The 23,904-nt window shown below is 36.7% G+C and overlaps 1 protein-coding gene across 1 annotated transcript in view; it reads right to left on the bottom strand.

Annotated features, from left to right (window-relative positions):
- The window catches only part of LOC125649695 (uncharacterized), a 51,615-nt gene that overhangs the window by 7,865 nt on the left and 19,846 nt on the right, over window positions 1–23,904 (bottom strand). Inside the window, exons 10-11 of the mRNA XM_056166101.1 lie at window positions 10,632–11,010; window positions 846–1,001 (exon numbers count right to left, since the gene is read on the bottom strand). Of these exons, the coding sequence (XP_056022076.1) occupies window positions 846–1,001; window positions 10,632–11,010 (535 nt within the window). The remainder of the gene's footprint in view (window positions 1–845; window positions 1,002–10,631; window positions 11,011–23,904) is intronic.

Below are 23,904 nucleotides of genomic sequence, written 5' to 3'. Positions count from 1 at the left end.
AACAGAATTTGTGGAAAACGAGAAATCATATGGATGAACGAAGACCAGACATACACAGAGTAACAGAACCCAATCAATTGCCCCAATAAAAGATGGATGGGTGAAAACTTTAAGACAGATATACAGACTTCGTGAAATCAATACATTCCCAAAAAGTTGTTTGTAGGGAAGGATACTGAAAGAATATACAGAAATATGAAAAAATAACAACAAATGACCACAACTTTTTAAGACTAAAACGAATTAATCTAAAATTACTAGATGCACAGTTTTACGCCGTATACAACAAATATCAACAGCCTCCAAGAAACAGACGGACTACGTAAAACCAAAATACAACCAAACTTTGGTGGTTGAGGGATATAGTATTGATATTGCACTATATATGAAGTCATCACTGCGCAAATTCTGTGGTGGTTATAATGATCTCATTGTCATATTGTAATGGATGGGTGTAAATACAAGTATTTCAACATGACAACTTATAATTTTTGTATTCACACAGTAAATTCAAAAATTACGATATGACATTATTTGCCAATACCACCTGTCGTTAGGTCGAGTGTCGTTGGACGTGTTTCATACCAATTGTTAGGCCATTCTTTCCATACTGTCAGATTTTGACTACGGGTTACTCCGTTTACCTGATCAAGGAAAAGGGTCCATGGCGGGTGTGATCAGTCAACAGGGGATGCTTATTCCTTCTTGGCACCTTATCCCACCTCTGGTATATTCAAGGGTCCGCGTTTGCTCTACTCTTAATTCTGTGTTATTTATGGGATTTATGAAATTCATCACTGTTCGTAATCTTCACTTTTCATAAACTTAAATATAGTAAAACTTACCCTTATATCTAAAATGCAAGCAGATATAGAATTATTGACCAATTCCTCAATTTGTATGTATTTCTCACACTCCAGTTTCACTGGGTCGTTGTTGATGCTCGTCTCACACTCTGCTCTTGCAGTAGATTCAGTCCAGCCATTCCTCCATGTTGGAACCTTGTAGGAATGAAGGCACAATGTATTCTCATTTACAAAAACAATACAAAAGAAGATATTGTAAAATGACTACATATCGATTACTGACGCATTGAATAATATATACAAAACATAATGTACACATTTGGTAATGACATATCATTTCTGTAAGTGCATTTCATTCCAGTGACCTTGACTATGTTAAAACATGAAAATCCGTAAGATTCCTGAGACCTTGGTGTATGATAAGTATCCGTGCTTGTGAAATCAAACACAAACTACACAACAAAAACTAGTTCACAAGATTACCCTTTCAGTGATTGGCATATGCTCGCCTTTAGACGGAACGTACAGCGACGTTGGCATATCCTTACATTCGGATTTTCTGATTTTATTTTTATTTCAAGATAGCTGTCTATTTTTATTGAAGGTTACTCTAAATTGATCCATTTCGACCTCTCTTGCAGGATTTTCGCCTCTTTATTTGAAATTTAATGTCATATTGTTGTACATAATTTGTCCATCTAAACTCTCCTCTCACACTTTTCAAGTGAGGACGTTCTTATTACATAGTGCTTGATTTCTTAGATATCCGGGTTAGAATACACTGTAGGTCCTCATTCCCCTTGCTTGTCGTAAGAGGCGACTAAATGGGACGGTCCTTCGGATGAGACCGCAAAAACCGAGATCCCGTGTCACAGAGGTGTGGCACGATAAAAATCCCTCCCTGCTTAAAAGCCGTAAGTGTCGAGCATAGGCCTAAACGTTACAGCCCTTCACCAGTAATGGCGACGTCTCCATATGAGTGAAAAATGCTCGAGTGGAGAGTTAAACACTATACAACCAACCACAGTATTTGTATGGGTATTGAAGATGTGCATGTGGCAGGCATTTTGAGTTTCTTCAATTTTTGAGAAAATTACAGATTCTTGAACTTAGTCAGTTTAGGGTAAATATTACAAAGTTGATATATGGTTTGTCTATTTTTGTTTATAAATAAAGTCATTGTACACAACTTGCAATTGAAGATGTTTCAATTGTATTTAATTCTCAAAAAACTTCATTGATATCTGAAAAACATTACAAGTTGTTCCACTTAGAAATGTTTAGGGAGATGTTTTACAAAGAGAACTCTTGGTCTGTCCATCTACCTTTTATCAGAGTGTTTAAGCTATGACCTTTTATTCATACGATGCAAAAGAAAGTATTTCGCAGCTTAATGATATGACTGATAATACCGTAAGTCAAGTTCTACAATCTAACTGATGGCTTAAGGAAAACGGCCTACATTAGCTAGTTCTGGCATATTTTGAATTATTTCCAGTGCTATGTTTACAAAATGACTTGAATACCTGTAGGTACCTAAATCCTGTCTTGAGTTTCATGAAAAATGAATAACAAATTGGGTGAGAATTGGAATTTAAATATTACAAAAAAGAAATATTTCGAAACCTTCCTTTTAGTGACTGTTATATCATGTTATGTGGATTATGGATTAAGAAAGATAACTCTTGCTTTGAGTGTTACGTCATCAAAAGATGCTGACTTGTAATTAGATACAGCAGTTGTGAATCACTATCTTGTGTTATCAGTTATGTCACATGGTGTCAGAAGAAAACTAAGAAATGGAACACCTTCAACTGGTAATTTACAGAAAATTGGAGGAAATTTGAATAGCAATATAATTACGCTGTAGCAAGCGGAGTGACCGAGAAAGATAAGAGAATTCAAGGCATGACCTTATTCCACGTGCTTGGAGCGGACGCTATTGAGGTGTATAATACATTTGTGTGGGGAGACAATGATATGTCGAAAGTGTTGGACATTAAGAAAAAAATGAAATACTGCAACTCATGAAAAATATAATAGATGAGCGGCATGGTTTTAACACTCGATCTCAAAAGGAGGGAAAATCAACTGATGTATTTGTCATGGAACTTAAACAGAAAGGTAGCCTTTGTGAATTCGGTGAATTAAAAGATTCGCTTACCAGAGATAGAATCCTGTGTGACATACATAGTGACACAATGAGAACGGGACTTTTGAGAGAACGTGACCTTACTCTACAATGTGCAATAGACATTTGTAGAACAGCCGAAGAATCAGAATCACAGTTGAAAAATGGGCAAAGAGAAAAGTATTCATGTATTAAGAAGAAGAAAAGAAGTACGAGAAACCTAAACATAAGGACCATAAACCTACCGTTGACATACAGTCATACAGTGGACTTACTTTGGTAAAAAAAAAAAACACTCGAAGGGAGGCAACCATTATCCTGCTTTTGGTAACACCTGCAAGAAATGTCTACAGAAAAGCCATTTTCCTGCTATGTGTAAATGTCTCACTACTCCAGCCACACTACACAAGTATGTTTGTCTCATAGAAGAAACATGTGCATCTTAGGAATCGGATCGTGATATCGACAATTTCTCCATATATACCGTCGATTCATCAAGAAATAGCAACCTAGATGATGTCTGGAAAGTAAAGCTATTTGTGAATGACACCAAAACCATCTATTTTAAAATTGATAAAGGTGCTCAGTGCAATGTGACGAGTGTCTCAAAATGTGTAAACAAGTGAACATTGCTATGGTACAGTTATTTCGAAGCACAAGTAAATTGATTTTCTTTTCTGGCTACGAGTTGAAAGCCTGTGGAAAATTTTAGACTACCGTACAATACAAAGTACTAGAGATGTAGAATGTCGACAGCAATGTTCCTGCTGTTCCTAGGCTGAAATCTAGCATTGACATGAACTTGGTGAATCGTGTTTACAAAGTGAACAACAATCCAAGTGCGGAACGTATCCATGGCCTGATGTACGAGTATGAACACCAGTTGGTTGCCTGGAATATATGACATTAAGACAGACACTACTGTATCACCTCAGAAACTACCAAATGCTTTAAAGGTACAGGACGAGCTGAAGAGAATAAAGGAATTGGACATAATGTCTTAAGTTGAGCAACCAACAAAATGGGTCAACCCATTCTGTTATTGTGAAGTCAAGTGACAGAGTGGGTATCTGCTCAGATCCAAGGGAACTCAAAATAAAGGCATATTACGTGAGCATTATCCACTGAAAACTGTTTAGGAAGAAGCAGCAAGTCTCCGACATGCAAAAAATGTCACAACTTTAATGCATCGTCAGGTTTTTATCTAATTCAGCTTACAGAAGAAAGTTCATGGCTTACGACCTTCAACATACCTTTTGGAAGGTACAACATGTCCTTTGGGAGGTACAAGTTTAAACGCCCACTCTTTGGAATTTTCTCAGCGCCGGAAGGTTTTCTGAGAGCAATGGCACAATTATTCGAAAATTTACCTTGTGGACAACATTTTGATTTGGTTAGACAGTTAGCATAGTCATGTTTAAAAACTTTACCAAGTACAATGTACTTCAAAACGCAGAAGTTGGACAGGGTAAAATGAACAAATCTGAAGCCAAATATGTTGGTCATGTCTTTAGTAGAGGAGATGTGAGGCCTAGTGACAGTTAAATGAAAGCGATTACATCAATGACAGTACCCGAAAACAGAAAGGAACTTATGAGATTCATGGGAATGAGCATCTACCTAGGGAAAATCATTACAAATATGTCGTCAAGAAACAAATCATTGGGAGAACTTCTTGAATAAGATGTTGCATGGCATTGGACCAACCCTTTAATAATCTTTTTAAAAAAACCCAGCTATAACAATGGCACTGACTTTGAAATATTTTGACGTCAATAATGACATCAAATTGTCTGTGGATGCCTTATCATATAGACTTGGCGCATCTTTGTAACCGGGAGACCGTGATTTTGAGCCCCGCTTTTGTCATGACTGTGTCAAACCTAATATGTTGAAATAAGTAGCGATTGCTCTTTCGCCTAACGCTTGGCATTTAGAAGTGAGAATCAATCGAAAGACCTTTTCGAATGTGACTTTAAAAATGGAGGAACCGTGTCGCGGCAGGCGTTGGCACGATAAAGAACCCGCACTTCTACGATCCTGAGGTCTAAATTTGTGGTACTTCACCTACACCTGGTAACGTCCCAGTATGCGTGAAAAATTCTAATTAATTATGTACCTCAGAAGGAGCAGCCTGTAGCCTATGCATCTCGCACTTAGGCTGATTATGATTATGATTTTATCTTGCTTAACGTCACTCTTGATAATTTTTTATTCCTAAGGAAACGTCACCAATATCGGTGAAGGGCTTCAAGTCTAGGCCTATACTCGGCGCTTACGACCATTGAGCAGTAAGGGTTCTTAGCTAGCTACAATAATGTAGCCCTATCCGATTTTTTTATTATGACGTTTTCGGGATAGGGCTACAATTCCATAGGATCTCCGTAATGGTGCAAAATAATTTTATGAATAACCGATAATAAGCTCCGTATATTAGTCCCAAATGTTGTTTATACAAAAAGGAGTACCAACTTTATGCATGTCTAATAAAGGTGTTTTTCTTTAAACATCATGAACAGCACGCAAACTTCTTCGTCTGCTCCGCCATGCTTGTTATCGCGAGATCTCGTAGGTGGATCTACTGAAAAACGTAAACATTGACAATCTGCGGGAAAATGTAGTTACTCGAGCCACTCCGACAAAGAAAGGGAAAGTATATGGTTGCAAAAATAATTTACACTCTGTTGTTCCTTTTTTAACTTGATATTAAATCTAAACCTTTTTAATACCGACGAAATAGCTTTCGCCTCCGTACTTGTCCATTGCTGTAAATACTACCTAATATGGCATATGCAAATAACTTGACATTAGAAGTTGAAACTTCAGTGCATAAAACATGGCGCACAAATATGGATCGAGAAATTGAAATATATCGAAATTGTTGAAAACGGTAGAATAAAGCCTCACAAATCGTAAGTTACGGGTTATAGATTTATCTATTGACTAAGAAATATAGAAATATCATTTTATTTACGTAAAGAAAGTCAGCAAATGTTTAGAATGATCGAAAATGTTGCGGGAGTAAATCACTGCCGCATTTGCACCATTACGGAGATCCTAAGGAGTTGTAGCCCTCTCCCCAAAAAAAAAACAAATCGGAAAGCGCTACATTACTGCGGCTAGTTCTTAGCATGTCACACCTATGACACGGGACATCCGTTTTTAAGGTCATCTCCGAGGACTCGAGACATTCACATCTGATGCCAAGCGTTTGGCGATAGAACTGTCACTACCTGTTTTAACAACTTAGGTCTGTCCAAAGGTATCTGAATTTTAATCAATGAATAGATATAAATAGAAAAAGAAAAAACACTATCTATATAAATACACCAGGTGTGCAACGAAATTTTGCCCCCTTCCTCGATTCGAGTCTGATTATTATTAAATTCACCGAAACAAACCTATTCTCCGAAACGGTTAAGTTCAGAAATGGGTTTCCTTCTCATCCCTCGCAACAATCCAACAGAGGACGTATTTTAGCGATATTTTGAACATTCCAACCAAGGCCTGACTACCATGTCGTGACGTCAAGAAATCACATCTCAGTGATCTTAAATGGTTTGCTCGATATGGAATCCCAGTGGAAAAATAATCAACGATAAGGACCAAAATTCGCAAATTGGAAATTCAAAGAAATTGCCCAAAAGGTATAAATTTCTACATACAACATCTTCACCCAGATTCTCGAAAAGCAACGTTTCAACAGAGGGTGCGATTCAGACGGTGCATCTGTTCAGGAAAGCAAAGCAAGACAACAAATATTCTTACTTAGCTCTTTTAGAACCAAAAATATCGAGTGTGAAACTTTCACAAGCACAACTTCTACTTGGAAGGACCACTACAACCCATAAATACAGTGAAATCGAATCTTTGCTCTCTTAAGAACATATGATTCCGGAAATTGCAGAACAACAAGGAATTCCAAAAGGTATATTTATGTAGTAATAGTCCATTATAACTGTAATATATTGTTATTAGATCTCTCAACTGATTCGATACGCAAGAGCTTGTTCTGCGTATGATCAGTTTTTTAAATCGAGGCAGCCTATAGCCAAATATGTTGAAGGTGTAGGGGTTTCAACGGTCTCGTTAAAAGGCAGAATTTTGCAAATTCTTTGGTCGTTATAACGATTTAGTTTGCCAATACAACCTATCATTGGGTCAAATATTGTCTGACGTGTTCCATACCGATTGTTAGGCCATTCTTCGCACACTGATTTTGACTACGGATAACTCTGCTTACCTGATCAAGATATAGGGCTCATAGCGGGTGTGACCAGTCTACAGGGGATACTTAATCCTCCTAGGCACCTGATCCCACATCTGGTATATCCAGGGGTCCGTGTTTGCCCAACTCTCTATTTTGTGTTGCTTGTAAGAGTTATGAGATTGATCTCTGTTCCTTATTTTCACCCCTCACTATGACTGCAGAGTAAAGCTAATGAAATCACTTCAGAACGGTGAATATGAATGAGTTAGAACACATGGGTCAACCCATCAAATCAGCAGGAAATATCGTAGGCAAGGCGGAAACATCAAGATAATGCTTCGCAAAGCAGAGAGGAACTACCTTAAGGAGGAATCGGAGAGATAGTATGAAGGCGACGGACATTATTATTATACAAACTCGTCTGGATATGGATGATTTTGATGAATCAAATCAAGAGTGAGACCTTTTACGTGTAACAACCACAAATACTACAGCAAGTGGTCGCGTTGTAAAACCATCATTCCGATTGGTGAGAGTGACAAATGTTTTATGTTCGAACAAGTTAGAGCCTCGGTTAACATCCCTCATATACTTCGGTCTGTAACACCCGAACCTAATTTTTAACAAGCTGGTTCCAACTGAATTTCGGTCGGAACATAATTTGAGCGAAAATATTAGTCAACAAGTAATTATTAGAAATATACGTATTTCCAGGAGGCAAAAAGGCCAACGGAAAACGTGTAATCTACGTTGATCCGTATGCATCTGCGTTCATTAATCAAATCCATCATTGTTGAAGCCTTTAACCAGAATCTGTTTTCATTTCACTTCATAATTATTTTGCGGATCGTTTTTCAAATAAGAGGCTCATGGGCCACAACACTCACCTGAATCTTCTTGACCCACATTTAAAGATTTTCTCTACATGTTTACATGTAAAACTTTTATCCCTATTGTGGCCCCAACCTACCCCCAAGGGCCATGATTTTTACAAACTTGAATCTGCATTATGTCAGGAAGCTTTCTTGTAGATGTAAACTTCTTCAGCCCAATGGTTCTTGAGAAGATTTTTAAAGCTGTTCTCTATATATTTGTAAAACTTTGGTCCCCTTTTGTGGTCCCATCCTACCCCTGTGGGGCATGATTTTAACAAACTTGAACCTGTACGATTTCATTCCAATGTAAACTTTTCTGGCACCGTGATTCTTCAGAAGGTTTTTAATGATTTTCCCTGTATATTTGCATATAAAACTTTGATCCCCTATTGTGACCCCATCCTAACTCCAGGGTCCATACTTTTAACAAACTTGAGTCTACACTATGTCAAGAAGCTTTCAGATAAATGTCAGGTTTTCTGGCTCAGTGGTTCTTGAGAAGATGTTTTAATGGTCCCACCTTATTTTTGCATTTTTATGATTATCTCGCCTTCGAAGGATGCATGTCCCTTCATTTGAACAAACGTAAACGCCCTTCACAGGAGGATGTTTTTTGCTACGTTTGGTTGAAATTGGCCCAGTGGTTCTGGAGAAGAGTTTACAAATAGACGATGGACAACAGGCGATCAGAAAAGCTCACTTAAGCTAATAATCGAAAGTATTGCATCATCATAAAGCAGTATGACAGTATTTGCATATAGCGGGGGGGGGGGGGGGGGGGGGGAATAAAATTTCAACATATCTTATCCTTGTTAAATCATTTCTTAAACATTTTCAATATTTCTAAAATTGTGGTATTTTATAAAAATGACACAATGAAGAAAGGCAAAAAAAATCCTGAGTAATCAATTTATTTAACCTCGTCTAAATTTTTTTCATTAATGATTCACACCTATGAAACTACGTACATGTATTATGCCAACATTACGCAAAACAAGTATAGTACTCGTGATATTAATTTCGTTTTGTAAAAACATCTCAATTCCGTTCTGTAATTTTAAAGGACAACCTTCACCTCAATCATCTTTTTTTCAAATTCGATTTTGAAACATCGGATTAATCATTAATGTAACAGAATAGCTCTCTTTTTGAAGGTGCATTTTAGTATGAATAATGAATATTTGATAGGTAATGGGCATTCGTTAATGACAACGCTTTGAATGTTTATTAAGCAATCCATTACCACTCTTACCTTTTCAGCGGCGAGAATTTTTACAATGGATGCTAGAGGTTAAGCGGCGCCACGTCAAAAGTATCTCGCCGTGAACTTCTAGCATGCTGGGGTACTATTTCTAATGACTGATGAAATAATAAACACACGATTATTTCTGACATTTAATGTTTAAACTTTTAATTAGTTCATTAATTTACTGCAATTATATTTTTGGTGTTAAAAAAATGCCATATTCAATTATTTGTAATTCAACCTTAAAATGTGTTCATTTAGTGGTAATGCAACTTTGTAAAACTAACATCCATGCAGTTAACTCGGAAGGAAGATATTAGATTATATTATCATGTAAATTATTGATTAAGAACGATAACACTTGCTTTGTGTTTTACGTCATCAAATTATGCTGACCTATAATTAGATAGAGCAGTTGTGAATCATCATCTTGTGCTATCAATCACGTTACAGTGATACAGACCTTTTATCTGTAACATTGAAACCCTATATATATACAATACGTAATACCTCCAAGTCTATCAAACTCTTAATAAAAATTGTATACGGAAATTTCAAACTTTCCCTTTCACTGATTTTGATCATTGAAAATCAATAGAAACTATGATCTTTATGTGAATTACAAATTAGGAAAGAAAAGTTAAATATCGTACCCAAAGAACTTTGGAATATCGATTCCAGTGACCTTCACATAAGTAATATTGCAAACCAAAAAGATCCAAGATTTTTATACAAGTTGCCATTCCTACAAGTCTTCCTGTAAAATGTTTTTTAAATCTCATACAATTCTTTGTCAGTGACTTTGCCCTTTCATCTGCATCCTTGAAAACCAATAGGAACCAAGGCATTTTCCATGGCATCAGTTTAATTAAATTTGGCTAATTAAAGGTGAAGATAACGAACAGTGATCAATAAGTAAGTAAGTAAGTAAGTAATTTTTATTTAAAGTCGGAAAATACTTTCGATTATTAGCTTAAGTGAGCTTTTCTGACTTTAAATAAAATCTTTAAATCAATCTCATAACTCCTATTTATAAGGAATACAAAATAAAGAATTGGGAAAACAGGGACTCCTGGACATAACAGAGTTGGGATCACGTGCCTAGGAGGAGTAAGCATCTCCTGTCGACCGGTCACACCCGCCGTGAGCTCGATGTCTTGATCAGGTAAACTAAGCTAATATGTAGCTAAAATCTTGCGCAAAAGGAATTCGGAAGTTTTCCTCTCTGCGACTTTGACCTGTTGCTGTTATCTGTTGCCTTGAAATCCTAACGGAACGTACTTGCGAAAAACGGCAAGTTACTATATATCTCGAGAACTTTGTTGCGAGAGAATAATATAACAGATCGAATAATTGCAATTACCGGAGGAATGTACGTTGGGTCGAACGAAGAATCATACGTCAAAGGTACAAAGTCAATGACATCATCAGAATCAGTGGTACTCCTGCGAACACGTTTGGTACGCTCGCCGTATCCTTCCTCAGACAGATCCCGTCTTTTTCTAGCACTGTTGTCTATTCTGTTACATGTGGTGAGTAACGATGAAGTAGTTTGTTGTTGGGAACAATCAACGAGCGTTGTGGTTATATCACAATTAGCAGTGTTATGGCCAGCTATATGTCCTAAATATTCTGATCCCTCGGCCTCAGATGCACAAGAGCAATACTTCTGCAAATCATGTCCATTATTCACAAGAGCAGGATTGGCAGAAAACAGACTATTCGATGATGTTTGATCAATTCTGAAACACAAATAAATATATTCATTATTATCTAATCAAAATAGTATGTATTTTGTTTGTTAAGAATTGGAATACAATTTGTTCTCTAATGGATATATTGCTACAACCTTTTTCTGTTTTGTCATATAGAACATTAAGGAAGTTATCTCCTCAGCTTTTGAGCACAACTGTACTATATTCTTTAAAGTGTAGGTGTTTCTGTCATACTTATTATATTGACCCAAGTATTTATTAAATTGTTGTTTAACTCTATCCTGTTGGAATATTTTTATCAATCAGAATCTACAAATGGTTTGAAAAGAACTACATGTATATTTTATGGCGGGCGGATTTGTATAAGTATTAAGTAAAACCTCATTGATCTGCTTGATTTTATTTACCATTTATATTACTTTTAATATATTGTCAATATCATGCAATTGTTGGCATTTTTCAGGTCAATGCGATGCGTTAGCTACTTGAAAAACGATATTTCACCTAGCCAAGAGGGTTCAGTGAATATTGCAATTCGAGGTAGCTAAAGCATCTAAGAACATCTAAACTGGCTACTTGAGCTTGCAAAATGAATGGTAATCTTCGTTTACAGCTGGAGTACAAAATCTAGCCGAAAGTGATTAGAAACGCAAAGTTTCATTGGACGACCAAAAAGTACCAATTCAGAAACTCTAACTTTATTTTTGGTCCGGTGCTGGAAAATCCTACGTTATATTCACCTCGAAGACATATGAACATACAGTCTCTCACCAGAGAGCGCGTTACGCAAGCTTCACATACACCTCTGTCACTCCCGTGGGGATCCGGGTTAGAATAGGTCCTCAGTACCCCCTTGCTTGTCGTAAGAGGCGACTAAATGGGGCGGTCCTTCGGGTGAGACCGCAAAAACCGAGGTCCCGTGTCGCAGAAGGTGTGGCACGATAAAGATCCCTCCCCTCTGAATGGCCATAAGCGCCGAGCATAGGCCGAAATTTTGAAGCCCTTCACCGGCAGTGGTGACGTCTCCATATGAGTGAAATATTCTCGAGAGTCCCGTAAAACAATATTCAATCAATCAATCAACACCTCTGTCCACGCTTGGAATCACGTGACAACATAATCACATGATAAAATCAATAATTCTCGGTTTCCTTTCCGTTTAAAAGTTCTGGTAACAAGTGATGACATCAGGCTCTTTTCATAGCCCACTGGCAATTTAAGTACATATTTATCATTTAGCTGTTTGTCTCTTATTTCACAAGTTTTACCGTATTTTTACAGCCTTTCTTACTTTTGATTCCATGTTTACATTCAAATCTTCACCACATGGATGTCCTACATTCATAAGCACATTACGAAGTAGTTCCAAATTTAGGATCAGGAAACGGCGATTTTAAACAATTTACAGTAAGCGTCAATTTAATTGCACCAAAAAATTTCATAGTATGACTAAATATTTAATCAAAAACATAAATGTTGGATATTAGAAACTTTTACAAGATTTCTGTAAAAAGACGTTGACCAGAAGTATAGTGCGAGGAGCGCATGGAACTCTGGGTAGAGAATGATGAACATAACGTTCTATTTATATTAGCTTGCTGGGTCTCATCCAATCAGAAAACTCGTAATTATTCAGTTATAAAATTGTAAAAATTTATGCCCCTACATGTGTATTTAAATTTTAAAACTTATGATGCAGGTATTAGAGACTCAAGTGTTGTCAATTCATTAATTTTGTTAATATATTTTTCCCAATATAAAAGCTACAAATCTCAAAAAGTCATTAGCACTTAATTCAGAATTCTGGTCAATAATTTAAAAATGTCGTATTTAACCCCCTACATTTTCATGTTCTATCTAAATGTTTGAGGAAAGACACTGAAAATACTCCTAGATTCTTCTTTTAAACGCTTACATTTTATACGATGAATGTTTGCGTACTTTAAGTGCAAACAAGAGATGTTTGTAAAACACATATGCCCCCCATGGTGCAAAATTAAAAAGGATTATACACACACACATCATTTAATTGAGAGTAGTATCATCAATTCAAAATATTGAGCAGACAATATCTTCCTATGTCAAGAGTGGATTGACCATGTGACCTAAAAATCAATAGGGGTCATCAACTCCTGAAGATGTACCAGTGTACCAAGTTTGATGTCTGTCAAGCAAAGGGTTCTCAAGATATTGAACGGACAGTATATTCCTATGTCCAATTTGACCCTTGACTTTTGACCATGTGACCTTAAAATAATTAGTAGTCATCTTCTCCTGAAGATGTACCAGTGTACCAAGTTTGATGTCTGTCAAGCAAAGGGTTCTCAAGATATTGAGCGGACAGTATATTCCTATGTACAGTTTAACCCTTGACCTTTGACCACGCAACCTCAAAATCAATAGGTGTCATCTTCTCCTGAAGATGTACCAGTGTACCAAGTTTAATGTCTGTCAAGCAAAGGGTTCTCAAGATATGGAGCAGACAGTATATTCCAATGTCCAGTTTGACCCTTGACCTTTGACCATGTGATCTGAAAATCAATAGGGGTCGTCTTCTCCTGAAGACGTACCAGTGTACCACGTTTGATGTCTGTCAAGCAAAGGGTTCTCAAGATATTGAACGGACAGTATATTCCTATGTCCAGTTTGACCCTTGACCTTTAAACATGTGACCTCAAAACAAATAGGGGTAATTTTCTCCTGAAGATGTACCAGTGTACCAAGTTTGATGTCTGTCAAGCGAAGGGTTCTCAAAATATTGAACGGACAGTATATTCCTGTTTAGTGTGACCCTTGACCTTTGACCATGTGACCTCAAAATCAATAGTGGTCGTCTTCTCCTGAAGTCGTATCAGTGTACCAAGTTTGATGTCTGTCAAGAAAAGGGTTCTCAAGATACTGAGCAGACAGTATATTCCCATGTCAAGTTTGACCTTTGACCATGTGACCTCAAAATCAATAGGGGTCATCTTCTCTTGAAGATGTACCAGTGTATCAAGTTTGATGTCTGTCAAGCAAAGGGTTCTCGAGATATTTGATGGACAGTATATTCTTATGTCCAGTTTGACCTTTGACCATGTGACCTCAAAATCAATGGGGGTCATCTTCTTCTGAAGATGTACTGGCGTACCAAGTTTGATGTCTGTCAAGCAAAGGGTTCTCTAGACATTGAATGGTCAGTATATTCCTATGCCCAGTTTGACCCTTGACCTTTGACTATATGACCTCAAAATCAATAGGGGTCATCTACTCCTTAGGATGTACCAGTGTGCCAAGTTTGATGTCTTTCAAGCAAAGGGTTCTCAAGATATTGAGCGGACATTATATTCCTATGTCCAGAGTAGATTGACCCTTGACCTTTGGACCTGAAAAACAATAGGGATCCTCTTCTACTCATAACTAACCCACATATGAAATATCATTATCATCAAGTGAATGGTTCTCAAGATATTGAGCGGACAACACATGGTCTACAGACCGACCGACCGACCTACAGACCGACCGACCGACCGACAGACCGACAGGTGCAAAACAATATGCCCCCTCTTTTTCAAAGGGGGGCATAAAAATTATTATCTATTTTCAATCACATTGATGTTGCTAGACGACATAAGTGTACTGATTAATTTTTGTTGCTTATTTTGTGTTGATACCAACTTACAAAACTGGTCCATGCGTTCGAACGTATGGATCAGTTTTGTGTTAAACATTATGCAACCCAACAACCAAACTTGCGAATAATTGAAAAGTATAGTTTACGAGCAAAAATGTCCAGTTTATCACATTGTAGCTCGCTAACAAGCACTATGATACCTATTTTTTTCGTTTTGTTTCCTTTTGTGTAGAAATTGATAATAGTGAGCCAGTGCAAAGAATGACTAAAGCGCGCGAAATAATCCAAGTCAAATCTAAACCTGTAACAAGATTTTTTTTACGCCAATCCCAGAGTCACTTGTCAAAAATAGCTGAGATCTCGCTAAGTCACATCTTGGACTAAGATTGTTAACTTACGTGGCATTTCGCAAACTTTAGCAGATTACGGTACCCCATATCTAGCCTCGGATGTATGAGTGATATGTAGGTACGCCTAACATTTAATTAATTCTAGTTTTGTGAAGCTCAAATATGTTGCAATTTATTCAATAATTATATGCGAATGCTAAAATATTTCATCATTGTGTTACAACTAGGTTCATGTACAATGTTATGAATATTGTTCTAATTTTCGCTTCTGAAACATGTCATTGCTATAAGGGGATTGTTATATGACTTTCATTTTTTAAAAATTAGATAGCTACGCAGAAGGGAGTGTCCGCGCATGTACATGTATGTGCAATAGTGTTGAATTTATCGATTTACATAAAATTATATTGAAATGTAATTCCCTGCCTCATACAGTGGCGTCCCCTGTAACCGCATTTCCTGGATCTGCCCCTGGTTACAATTGCATTAAATGTCACGCTGCTCGCTGCTTCAACTTTATCTTAATGTTGTGGTAACTGTATATGCTCCCTTATAGCGAACCAGCACTTCTCGTACTGCGAGTTCTAATGACTAAAGCGCGTGAAAAAGTATGTGAGCTGTACTTTGTCAATAAATTTTTTGGTCACTAATACCAAAAGTCTCTCATAAAAATGGCGGATGTTTCGCAAAGTCACACCTTTATCTAAGATTGTGAACTTACGTGGATTATAATCCCAATCTTGTGTCTCCTAGCTCCAAAATACAGTGCATCATTAGGCCTAATGTTTAATGAAGTGCACTGTGATGAAAGGCAGGGTGATACGATATGTAACGTCATGTCTATGTTTTGACGTCATAAAACAAATTGTGGCATTGGCGGATCTAAATCAGGAGTTTATTCTACTGAACAGAAAATACAAGCCTCTGTTTAAATAACAACCACTCAAATTTATTTGCCAGTTGCCACCATTATTTATTTGAAATTTGTTTCCTGATATTCTTTTATTAAGTGAACCCTTAGTTTCCCCCGACATACAGAGGTTACACTTAATAGCGTAGACAACGTTAGAAGATGTACAAGTCAAATTATCAAAGGTTTTGGTACAGAAACTACGTCCGGTGAGATTGCAAGTAAATAATATTCGAATCGACGCCATTAGTACCAAAATTTTCAAGTTCCATAGGTATGGTTTAATTTTTCATTATTTTCCAATATTTTCCTTTTAAACATGTATATACGTGTTACCTATAGAGAGCTCCGCTCTCACGTCCCTTCGCGCCGTGAGAGAACTTCGCCCTCTAATAACATTCTAGTCATCAATATATCTCAAGTTTTACAATTTTTAACAAAACATTTTGAGATCGAGCACATGAGATCTGAAAAAGGAATCATCAAAAATATTTGTGCACAATCTTTAATTTGGGTATGCGGCTTTTCCTTTCTGTGCTAAACATACCAAAACCCTATTACAGGACATTAATTGTTCATGATTTAAAATAAACCCCTGGGAGAGAGATAAAATAGACTGTTTCTGCTGGCAAATCCCAGTTATGTACTGTAACACAGTATTTGGTAAAATTAATATTGCCTATCAAAACCCTGAACATTGCATAATACATTTATGTTGCAACGCTTAATGATACAAATTATCGCATTAACGGTCTACAGTATAAATCGTTAATGATACGATTCCCCCTAATGATACAATGGTATCATTAAGAGTTCCACCTGCAGTGCGGTTGCAACACTTAATGATACAACCACAAATTTGCAGTCCAAGCCGCTAATGATACAAGTTGTATCATTAAAGCTGACATGAATTAATAAATATAGTAGAATTCTTTATGTCCGCCATATTTCTCTGCTAATCCGCCATATCAGACGGATTTTTTTATATTGTTATATGTATATGGGTTCGCATGGTATATAAGGGGACGAGTTTTGCTACGCTTCACTTCACATCAGTGTTTTCGATTTACCTGTGCGGGTAACTTCAAAAGGTAACACGTACATCTCCGATACAGAGTTATAAGACATCAAAAAGAAATAAAACCACGTTTTGGAACATCATGCACTGACCACAAATTACAATACAAATACCAAACAGTAGTAATAATCATTCTAATAGTTTTGAATAAATAAATTTATATAGAATGGTTTTCTTTACATGCATGTTCGTACAGGTGCAGTAAAAATGTCAAAACTATACAAAAACGCGAAATATGTTTTCTATTATCTATTGATAGAATGGAATAAGCAAAGATCATAAAAGTTATTTCATTTACTGTCACTTCAAGCCAAATGCAAATACATAAATACTACTGTACTTATGCAAATGTATGCTCGCCATGAAAATGCATGGAACGCGGACGACTATTTACCTGGGTCTATTCGTAATATCTGTACCGCAGTTGTATGTGTACACTTGTCGAAAATACCCTCAGTAGTAGTAAGCTATTTTATTTGCATAATCCATGAAACAAAACAAAAAACTCCATTTCTATCCCTACAGTAAACACCGTTGTACAGACCGTGACACACTTAGCCTATGCCGATCAGCTATCTTCAATCAGGGGAAGTATCAAAGTAGAATATTTACCCTGTTTTGTGCATGAATGATTTACTGGTCAGAGTGTTGCAGGTTTGTAAATCGGGAAATCGTTTAGGTACATAAATTGCGCATGCATCTATATTTGTATATTCGGTATACATAAATTGTACATATGTACATGTACAACACTGTACGAGTGTATGGGATTGGAGAGAGATTGAGATAGAGATTGATTCAAACGATGATCTTCTAACAGTGTGCTCTAATTAGGCCAAATGATAACTTTAATTCAAAACAAGAGACCCATGGGCCACATCGCTCACCTGAGTCACCTTGGCTCATATTTAAAGATTTTTCCTATATATTCGCATGTAAAATTTTGATCCGTATTGTGACCTCAACCTACTCTCAGGGGTCATCATATTTTTTTTTTTAAATTGAATCTGGACTAGGTCAGGAAGCTTTCATATAAATTTCAACTTTACTGGCTCAGTAGTTTTTGAGAAGAAGAATTTTAAAGATTTTCCCTATATATTTGTATGTAAAACTTTGATCTCCCTTGTAGCACCATCCTACCCCCGGAGGCATGGTTTTAGCAAACTTAAATCCTGAAATATGTTAGAACGCTTTCATGTAAATATCAGCTTTTCTCACTCAATGGTTCTTGAGAAGAATATTTTTAAAGATTTCCCCTATATATTTGTATAAAAAAAACTTAGATCCCCATTGTGGCCCCATCATACCCCCGGGGGCCATAATTTGAAGAAACTTGAATTTGCATTATGTCATATTTTTAAAGATTTTTCCTATATATTTATATGTAAAATTTTGATCCCCTATTGTGGCCCCATCCAACCCCCGGGGCCATGACTTGAAGAAACTTGAATCTGCGTTATGTCAAGAAGCTTTCAAGTCAATCTCAGCTTTTCTGGCCCAGTGGTTCCCGAGAAGATTCATGACCTCCGGGGATAGGATGGGGCCACAAGGGGGGATCAAAGTTTTACATTAAATATATAGGGAAAACCTTTAAAAAGTTTCTCAAAAACTACTGGACCAAGAAAGTGGAAATTTACATGAAAGTTTCCTAACATAGTGCAAGGGCTATGGAATCTACCATATCTTTATACACCCGTTTTTATACAGAACGTATTGTGGTTCTGCGATGTCTGGACGTCTGTCCATTCATTCGTGGTTTTTTGTTTCTATTTTCATTTCTCTGTTGCATATCAAGCTGAAAGCTGCTATGTAGCTTCTTTGTAGGTCACTCTAGATCATGTTCCAATTTTCATCCATTCCGATTTCTCTTGCAGGAGTTTTGCCCCTTTATTTAAAAATCAATGTGATATGCAAGGTACATAATTTGTTCGGCTAAATTCTTCCACAGTTTTCAGGACTTTCTTGTTTTACAGAGTGTTTGTATGGGTATTGACCATGTGCATGTGGCAAGAACATTGATTTTCTTCAATTTTTGAGAAAACTACACGTTGTTGAACTTGGTCAGTTTTGAGGAAATACAGTATTATATAAAGAGTATATGATTTGCCTGTCTAACAAGCGAGTCCCTACTTATTTTACAGTGTTTGTATAAGCATTGAAGATGTGCATGTGGGAAATATTTTGATATTCTTAAATTTTTGAGAAAATTACACATTGTTGAACTTAGACAATTTTGAGGACATATTATAAAGTGAGTACATGGTATGTCCTTTTAACTCCCCTTGTAGTTTTAAAACTGGGTCGCTTTCACCGAATCTCACAACAGTCGTGTCTGGAAATTTACTTTCAACTTCGGCCGGTTCTAGCAATTAATGTTCTTGTGTATAAACGAAACCCAACGAAACGAAACCTATCGAAACGAAACGAGACAGATTGTATAACTGAACTCTTTTAATTATAATGGTTAAAAATGCTATCTTAGGCCCCTGTGAAAGTTACCACATATAAATAAAATTCGCCTCCCCTTTGATGTAGGCTTTCGGCTTGACTGATACAAAGTTTAAAAGTTGGAAGGGGGTGAGTAAGCACCAAGTACATAAATACCATGTACAATTAGTTTCGGATCCATACATTTCAGAACGAATGGTTACAGTCTCAAAGGTCTGGGGAAACACACTAAACGAGGGTTCGGGTCGCCGGCGTTGGATCCGCCTTTGGGCATAGATACATTGTTTGAAGAAGCTGGTGTCTGAGAAAGTTGAAAGCAGGAAGAGCTCTCAACCTCTTATTTTATCTCTAACTGTTGAGGTGCGAGTACTTTCAATGATGGAAAAAATTAAATAGTATACCATATTATATGAATGCAATTCGGTAAGATATATATACATATATATATGTGTGTATTATGAAAAATTATCATTGATATGTAGCGAGTCTAAATATAACTCTATACATTTGGGGTGTTGCTAAGACAAGGAATTGAAAACGGGACGGAAAATGGAATTTTTTTAATGCAATAATATCAAGAGGAGGTCAGCATTTTGTAAAATCAAAAGGCTTATGAGCAAGGGAAGCAGAAGTTACAAAGAGAACGAGAGGACATACTCAGAATCCACCGTTTGACATTCTACATACAAATACACAATATCCACATGTACATAGATTTGTCTTTAGAGCAAAAAATACTGAAACATGTACATGTATTTATGCCCAAAGGCGGATCCAACGCCGGCGATCCCACCCCTCGTGTAGTGTGTTTCCCAGACTTCTGACCTGTGAGACTGTAACCCTCCGTTCTGAAATTTATGGATCCGAAACTAATTGCGCACGGTATTTCACCCACTTCGGATATGTACTTTGTGCTTACTCACCCCCCTTCCAACTTTTAAAACTTTGTATCAGTCAAGCCGAAACCCTACATCAAAGGGAAGGCGAATTTTATTTATATGGGGTAACTTTCACAAAAGCCCAAGATACCATTTTAAATTATCATAATTAAAAGAGTTCGGTTATACAATCTGTTTCGTTTCGGTAGGTTTTGTTTCGTTTCGGCAGGGTTCATTTCGTTTCGGTGGGTTTCCTTTCGGTAGATTTCGTTTCCTTCGGTAGATTTCGTTTCGTTTCGCACTTTACAGGTACCCGTCAGTTACAGCTTGTATTGTTTTATCCTATCTCATAACTTTTGTATGGTGAATGATAAGGCTTTATTTCATACGTTCATTCCTTGTAATAAGGCCCTTTATTGAGAGCAAAGTGTTTGACATTATGATCATTGAGTTTGACTTATTTTTCTGAAAACCTCACCTAGGCAATTAACTGCAATAATGTAGCCCTCTCCGATTTATTTATTTATTTATTTTTAGGAGGGGGGGGGGGCTACAACTCTTTAGGATCTCCGTAATGGTGCAAATGCGGGAATGATTCACCCCCGCAACAGTTTCGATCATTCTAAACATTTGCTGACTTTCTTTACGTAAATAAAATGACATTCTATGTTTCTTAGTCAATATATAAATTTACAACATGCAACTTACGATTTGTGAGGCTCTATTCTATCGTTTTGAACAATTTCGATAAATTCAAATTTCTCGATTCATATTTGTGCGCCATGTTTGATGTACTGAAGTTTCAACTTCCGATCGTCAAGTCATTTGCATATGCCATATAAGGTAGTAATTACATTAATGGACGAGTACGGAGGAGAAAGCTATTTCGTCGGTATTGAAAAGGTTTGAATTTAATATCAAGTTAAAAACCGAACAGCAGAGTGTAAATTCTTTCTGCAACTGTATGCTTTTCCTTTCTTTGCCGAAATGGCTCGAGCAACTAAATTTTCGTGCTGATTGTCAATGTTTAGGGTTTTTCAGTAGATTTACCTACGAGATCTCGCGATAACAAGCATGGCGGAGCAGACGAAGAATTTTGCATGTAGCGTACATGTAGGTCACGTAAGCCGTTTGACTTCCTTGGAGCGTTCTATTTAAAAATATTACACTACGAGGGGCGCTATCGAAGAACGAAAAATCAATTTTAAATGGCGACACCGAAGAAAAAAAACACCACAGCTGTTGTTCCAAATGTCAGTTTATGTGTCGCTTGTTCTCAAGAAAGCAAACAGCGTTACTATATAAAAGGTAAAAATGGTTCGGATGGTCCGAGCTGTGAACTAGTGGAAATTTTACCATGTTTCATTTAATTCTGATGGAAATAATGGCAGTTTCTTGTGCATTGGATGCAAACGGTTGCTGTAGCGTATTCTGCACATGGAGGAGCAGACACAAAAGCTCGTCCAGAAGGTCAACCTCAAATCACCAAAAAAGAGCATTCGGGTATCTCGGAAAAGACTGATAGAACTCACCCCAAACAACAGAAATAAAAAGGGCCATATTGACATACTCTCCGGGTATTGCAATTTAAACTTTGTTTATTATTTACATGTACATGTCATGCGTGCGCCGAATGGTTAAATTTAGCTAAAATATATCCCATTGAAGCACTTTATAATTATATACTTTATAATAATAATGTACAATTTATTGCAGAAATTACATATTAGAATTCTTAATTCAAAATCGGTTGTTAGGGGGGGGTGTTGTGTTATTTATTACATAATGGTTTTATTTCTGCTTCATGTTTAAAGATATAAAAAAGAAATACTACTCTTTGAACATCTACAATTCAGATAATGATATATCAAAGAAAAACTGTTGTAAAGTACTATGCAACCCTGATAATGTAAATCATGCCAGAGTACATGAATATTTTGAATTCCGCAACAAATTTAAAGTGCTATAATTATATTTAATCAATGTTGTATGTAATACCAAATTGCGTACATACGGTTTGATATCACAGGTACATATCAAATATATTTACTTGTATTTACATATGCATATGAAATGATAGTATTAAATTAAAGTTTCAGCATGTTGAAAGCTGTGTTGACTCCAACATGTATGATAGTTTCCAAGATTATTTTTCACTGACATCTGACAAAGAAGTACAATGCAGTTTGCCTACTCCATCACCCCAATATACATTAAGTTCCCGAAGAAAAACACAACTGTACAAAACTGTAGACATTAAACAAAGACTCTCTCCTATTGTTAGAAGTTTGCAAGTGGGATGTGTAAATTTGAATTATACTTTACGAGGGTGGAGAATGTAGAGGAAATGCATGAAAAATCGCTCATAACTGCAAAACTGTAGCTCTTTCAAAAATTACTATGTTCCGTCATAATATTTTTGCAGAGAGCTACAGTTCTGGAGTTATTTCATTTAGTGAAATTCGATTTGTACACAATCAAAGCAAGTAAATTCGGACTAATAATAATAATTGGATTACAACAAACCTTCATTGTGATCATCTTCAAGATATACATACTCCACGTTGTATTTCTGCAAGTTCGAAACTTGGTCCTTAGAGAAACCAGTGGCGATATGACCAGAAGTATGCTGACATTACGAGAACTAGTATTACTATGCAGGTCTTCTTCAAACATTAATTGCGGTAGAATCGTATACAATAGAGATTTCCTATAGCCTGTTTGGTAATTTGCTAATTTAAGTAAACACTCTTTCTGTAAAGGTTTCAGCGAGAATTCGATTTTTTAAAAATCTGATAAAGCTTTGATTATCATCTATTCGACTGCGTCCGTCATCGTTATGCATTGATCAACCAATCAGCTGCTTTATCAGAATTCGGATAAGCCTCATTATGGAGTGTAAATGTTTATCGTAGAATGCTCCTAGACGTTTGTCTCGTAGAACAGTGCATTGACAAACGTGTATGTGACCTAGACTATACATTTTGTACAGCTCGGACATGTCTAATAAAGGTATGAAAAACACCTTTATTAGACATGTCCGAGCACAAAGTTGGTACTCCTTTTGGTGTAAACAACATTTTGGACTAATATTATTGGAGTTTATTATCGGTTATTCATAAAATTATTTTGCACCATTACGGAGATCCTATGGAATTGTAGCCCTATCCCGAAAACGTCATAATAAAAAAAATCGGATAGGGCTATATTATTGCAGCTACTAGGTTATATCCCCTGACCTATTTCAGTATTTTGTATATAGATTCCTTATGACAAGATCTTGTGTTTCATACCATGATCTTGTATCATAGTTATGTTGTAACCCATTGGGGCTAAGTTTGGGCCACAATATGGGTTCAATATTTTCATGCGAATAAAGATTGAAAAACTCTTCTTCTTCTTTTAAAAATACAACAGCATATCTAACGATTTTCCATATATATTTGGTCCCGTGGGAATCCGGGTTAGAATAGGTCCTCAGTACCCCTTGCTTGTCGTAAGAGGCGACTAAATGGGGCGGTCCTTCGGATGAGACCGTAAAACCCGAGGTCCCGTGTCACAGCAGGTGTGGCACGATAAAGATTCCTCCTTGCTCAATGGCCGTAAGCGCCGAGCATGGACCTAAATTTTGCAGCCATTCACCG

The sequence above is a fragment of the Ostrea edulis genome, chromosome 5 (assembly GCF_947568905.1).
Source record: "Ostrea edulis chromosome 5, xbOstEdul1.1, whole genome shotgun sequence".
NCBI classification, from domain to species: domain Eukaryota; kingdom Metazoa; phylum Mollusca; class Bivalvia; order Ostreida; family Ostreidae; genus Ostrea; species Ostrea edulis.
This window is presented reverse-complemented; position numbering and strand designations above follow the sequence as displayed.